The sequence below is a fragment of the Amphimedon queenslandica genome, unplaced genomic scaffold (assembly GCF_000090795.2).
Source record: "Amphimedon queenslandica unplaced genomic scaffold, v1.1 AMPQUscaffold_13029, whole genome shotgun sequence".
Taxonomy (NCBI): Eukaryota; Metazoa; Porifera; class Demospongiae; order Haplosclerida; family Niphatidae; genus Amphimedon; species Amphimedon queenslandica.
In genome coordinates, this window is record NW_003546735.1 from 13135 (window position 1) to 18236 (window position 5102).

At 35.3% G+C, this 5102-nt stretch overlaps 1 protein-coding gene and 1 long non-coding RNA gene across 2 annotated transcripts; both read left to right on the forward strand.

Annotated features, from left to right (window-relative positions):
• Positions 1-669: 669 nt before the first annotated feature.
• Positions 670-3979, forward strand: LOC109585653 (uncharacterized). The gene is made up of 4 exons (XM_020001790.1): positions 670-809; positions 1420-1591; positions 2461-2619; positions 3548-3979. Exons 2-4 carry the CDS (start codon positions 1571-1573, stop codon positions 3701-3703), a joined length of 336 nt encoding a protein of 111 aa, XP_019857349.1. The 5' UTR covers positions 670-809; positions 1420-1570; the 3' UTR covers positions 3704-3979.
• A 95-nt stretch (positions 3980-4074) lies between these two features.
• On the forward strand, positions 4075-4825 carry LOC109585656 (uncharacterized). The gene is made up of 3 exons (XR_002186585.1): positions 4075-4226; positions 4312-4427; positions 4721-4825. It is a non-coding gene; the product is annotated as an uncharacterized LOC109585656 (long non-coding RNA).
• The last annotated feature ends 277 nt before the right edge of the window (positions 4826-5102 follow it).

The window sequence follows — 5102 nt, forward strand, 5'->3', positions numbered from 1 at the left end:
CTCTCTCTCTCTTACCTTCTTTAATTTCAAATTGAACTAGCTTTGCTGTTTCTACCCCACTTGGTGTCCTTCCAATTATCATGACAGTATGGATCCCCAGGGATAGATGAACTAAGAGTAAGAATGAGAATAAGAATAAGAATAAGAATAAGAATAAGATGGAATAAGGGCTGAGAGAGAGGAGAGAGGGGGAGAGAGAGGGAGAGAGAGAGAGGGAGGGAGAAAGGAAAGAGAGAGAAAGAGAAGGAGGGTAATAACAATGTATTAACATTTTAATACACCAGTAGCAAAGTATAGGAGAGGGTAAGTAAACACTGTGGTCTTATTTATCCTTTCACAATATGAGAGAGATAAACAACCAAGTAATAATAATAACAATAATAATACATCGTCAGATAAAACTTATGTACACGTACTAAAGAACCATTGAGAGCCATTAAGAAACAGCACAATAATGATGAAGGACAGTATAAAATGCTGTGATTCACTAAAATCTTCCTCTTCTGAAAGAAGAGGTTCATCAGATCATTCCTCTCCTCCTCCTGCTATTCTGAGGTGGATGTATCTTTGTATGGAGGTACAGATCGAGGTAGCTCCATTGGGAGCTCGATTGTGATTCATTCCACGTGATAGCACGAGTTTAAAGTATACTAAAGTAAATCTAGGTATACGGAGACAGATCAATCAAAGGAAGAGTTTTTCTCTCTGTTATTCTTCATCATCAGTGGATCAAGATGAAAGAAAATTACTTGCTGGCTCCTACTGGCTAGTTAGAATATTGTTCATTAGATCATTTTCAGCTATTTACTGTAAGTATAGTCATCTGGTGGTTGTGAGGTTGAGGGTGGTTGGACAAGTTTCAATTACATGTAATTACGTTAAGACTATTAGATGTACTGTAGTGTAGTTGACTAGTTCAGTGTCCAAATTATCATTGAACTTTTACCACAATTGATCATATCAATGTCCCCGTTACAGCTTCTTAATAAGTAATATACTAAAATTTAATATACTAAAAAATAGAGAAGGAGGCAATATCCCAGATCTCTCTCCCACAGGGGGAGATTTTAGTATTATTTATTATTAATTTTAATTTTAGTACTATTTATTATAGTTTTTTTTTTATTTAGTTTATTATTATTATTATTATTATTTTAGTATTATTGATTATTATTTTTTATTATTAATTTTTATTTTAACAAACTTTAAATCAGTAAATTTGTACGTGGCATGTATACATGTACATGTACATGTAATTAATTTCAGTTAATGATGATAAGCTGTACCAATTTACATGTTTGTGTATGTCCCTTTAAAATTGCAGCAGCACCACCATATTTTGTATTTTAATTTAATGTCAGGTAGTAGATTATGTTACATTTAGATGTAATTTTTATTTATTTCTCATTGTTTTGCTAGTTATTAAAAGGAGTTATTAATACGGACAGTCACTTGTCTCATAACATAATTCAGTTAAAAGACTCAATTGATGATATTTTACCAAGAAGTAATACTACCCTGCTTCATTTTTATCACCTTTTGTCAACGAGATTGAGCATATTTGTTCAAAATGAATCAATACATGTTATTAGTGAGTTATTATTAATATTTCTTACATGTATAATACAATTACAAACCTGATGTACTTGCATAATGCATAATACATATTAATGTACTTATGCTGTGTTGAAAGTTTGAGCTGATTCCGACTTATATTTTTCGACTTATGACCATTTTTTTAAATGCCAAAATTTGGAAAAATACTCAATGCTATAGCCCATGGTTTTTCCAAAAAATGGCTCCGAAATCATCACCAATTTGTATTACTTTTTCTGATACATATTGATGTCCTTATGCTGTTTTAAAAGTTTGAGCTGATTCCGACTTAAATTTCTCGACTTATGACCATTTTTTAAAAACTCCAAATTTCGGAAAAATACCCAAGGCTATAGCCCATGGTTTTTTCCAAAAAATGGCTCCGAAATTATCCCAAATTTTTATTACATTTTTTGATACATATTGATGTCCTTATGCTGTGTTGAAAGGTTGAGCTGATTCCGACTTATATTTTTCGACTTATGACCATTTTTTATAAACTCCAAATTTCGGGAAAAATACCCAAGGCCATGGTTTTTTCCAAAAAATGGCTCCGAAATCATCCCAAATTTTTATTACATTTTCTGATGTATATTGATGTCCTTATGCTGTTTTGAAAGTTTGAGCTAATTCCAACTGAAAATTTTGAGTTGTGGCCATTTTAAAAATTATCCAATTTTCAAAAATTACTCTGTACTATAGCCCATGGTTTTTATGAAAAATGGCTCCGAAATCACTCCCAATTTTTATTACATTTTCTGATACTTATTAATGTACTTATTAATGTACAACTTATATATACATTGTACATGTACATGTATACTTTTTATTATTTTATTTTATTATTGTCTGCTCTTGGTACAGGGTCCTCCCACTGTTGCTAAAGGAGACGGTGATCTGTCTTGTTTTAGTGTCTTCAGTGTAAGTGAAGGGAATCAGAAAGAGGAGGAGGAGGAGGAGGAGGAGAAAAGGCGTCAATCACTTGTAGAACAAGAGCTATTATTAGATAATGTTTATAGACAGGTATTTATTTATTATTATTATTATTATTATTTATCAGAGTCATCCCCAGCTTTGCATCTACATGTACATGTGGCTTTTTATTTCCGAGCCATTTTTTACGAAACATGAATTTTGGAGCCTTTTTAAAGAATTAATCAGCATAATACATGTATGTACATGTACATGCACATAAAATTCTAATTGGGGCGAGCATGAGCGAGACCCACTCTAATCTGTCTAGGTCTATTTTGCGTTACGTCTTGTTTGTGAACGGAAGAATACGAAAATTAAATTAGTATACTATTGATAAATTTGGACCATGTGGGCAAAATTAATTTAGAGGGTGTGGTCAAAAAGAACAAGATTAAGATGGCAGAAATTTTAACGTGACAAACTCAGATTGAGTTTCTAACAGATTGATAAGAGAGAGGGGCTGTCTAAAGCACCCTAAAGGCTGTGTTAACTGGTGTGTTTGCTCTGTTCAGACCCCGGCCATGAGGCTGGGGTCTGAATATGCATGCAGGCTAAGAGCTGGATTGATTTTATTTAGTTCAATCATAATTCAATTGTTAATTCAGGCCCGTAGTCAGGGGGGGTTTGGGGGGTTCAGACGAACCCCCTGTTGTAGCTGCAAAAAAGTTTTAGATTAGCTCCTGTCATGAAGAACAGCACTGCAAAAGCAGGATTAGCATTTTGGCAGCAGCGAGAAGCACAGATAGCCATTTTAGCTGAGTCAGCACATGGCTGAGATGCGTAACTCAAAACCACGCCTACCTACCACGCCCATTTTTGTTAAAATTTTTGCTGCGCGCTTCGCGCGCAGCAATTTCCGAACCCCCTATTTCAAGTTCCTGGCTACAGCCCTGTAATTGATGGCTCATGCTCACTCCTTCAATGTTTACATTCACCTAGTATTTTATTTTCTATTTATTTTATACATGTACTGTAGGCAAGAGAGCTATTTGATGATAAGCCTCATCAACACATCACTAATGACACTACACCAACTGTCTCTGACAAAGCCACACCCACCATCACCATGGCAACCAATAATCACCACAAAAGTGCTGACTCATCAAAATCATTGATTACGACACCTATGTAAAATTATGATGCCTAAGAGTACCATTACTATAGCAACCAACACTGGGCGGAGTCTACTTTTTAATGACACTCCCACTTGCAATCGGAGTATTTAAGTGTCTGACTTTAATAAGGAAGGTTCTGGTGTTTCCATAGCAACACCAGCCGGTTCTAGGTATGGCTCATCACTCTCTCCTCACTCTTTAAGGATGCTCTCCGATACTGTTTTCATGGCAACAGGAGCTGATAGGATGATACCGTATAAGTGGTTTTTTTCGAGGGAATTATATTTCACGAAATCTGCTAAAATTCCAATTCGCGGAATTTAATTTCGCGAATCCTACCACGTGTGCCATGCAGGTACCGTATTAAATTGATTTTCGTGGATTTTATTTTTGCGAATTAGGAGGGAATCCACGAAATTTGCAACCCTCGAAAAAAACCACTTATACAGTAAATTTTGGTAGCTTTAGTGACGGGTTTGGGGCGTGGCTTCTAGTTGCTATGACGACAGCGAATGTGATGCTTTTGTGGATTAAGAAAAAGTAAGAACATGCTACAATGTGCTTGTACATGTAAATAATTTATTATTATTTATTATTAATACATGTACATGTAACACTGTTATAGAGACGTATACAAAGTCTTTTGGATGCTTCTCCTCCTCCTCCTTTGACTCCACCCACTTCATCATTAACTGACAGGAAATACACTGATACTTCCTTACTGCCGTTTTCTAAAATACAGTAAGTGCGGTACATGCTTAACAGCATTTTCTGATCCATGTGTGTGCATATACATGTACATGTACTTATATTGCCTTGAAAGTTTGAACTGATTCTTATTTTTACAAAATTCTAAAGTGACTCTAAATACATGCAGACTCATACAGAACTTTTGGCAGGTAAACTAATATGCATAAGGATATCAATATGTATCAGAAAATGTAATAAATCCTCTCTCTCTCTCCCTCTCTCTACTACACTCTCCTTTTATCTCCTCTCCTTTCTCTCCCTCCTCCCTTCTCCTCTCCTCTCAGATTCCAGCTGAACAAGGTCAGACTTATGCATCAGAAGTTAATGCCATATTTGGAGAGACTAGTGCCCTCACTGCTAGGAATGCTGAGGAAATGTTCATTGAAATAAGTGAGTAGCTACTAATGATGTACTGTAGTATGTACTATTGTAACATAATCTCTCTCTCTCTCTCTTGTCTCATAACTCGTAAGTTACCACCAGATTGTTTAACTAGTTTACCAGCTGGTGCCTCTCTCTTAAGACAGACTGATACACCACGTGCTAAGGGAGGATGCTGTGGAGGAGGGGGAGGGGACAAAGAACCATCATAATAGTTCAGTTATAATAAGATAATAAATTAATGATTATTATTATTATTATTTTAATAACAACTGACACTGCTTG

What these genes read in the sequence shown, in the direction of transcription:
- LOC109585653 (XM_020001790.1), top strand. Translation starts at nt 1,571, where the DNA reads ATGAATCAATACATGTTATTA. An exon ending in TGAATCAATACATGTTATTA is followed by an intron (nt 1,592 to 2,460) that starts GTGAGTTATTAT and finishes CTCTTGGTACAG; the next exon opens with GGTCCTCCCACTGTTGCTAA. An exon ending in TAGATAATGTTTATAGACAG is followed by an intron (nt 2,620 to 3,547) that starts GTATTTATTTAT and finishes CATGTACTGTAG; the next exon opens with GCAAGAGAGCTATTTGATGA.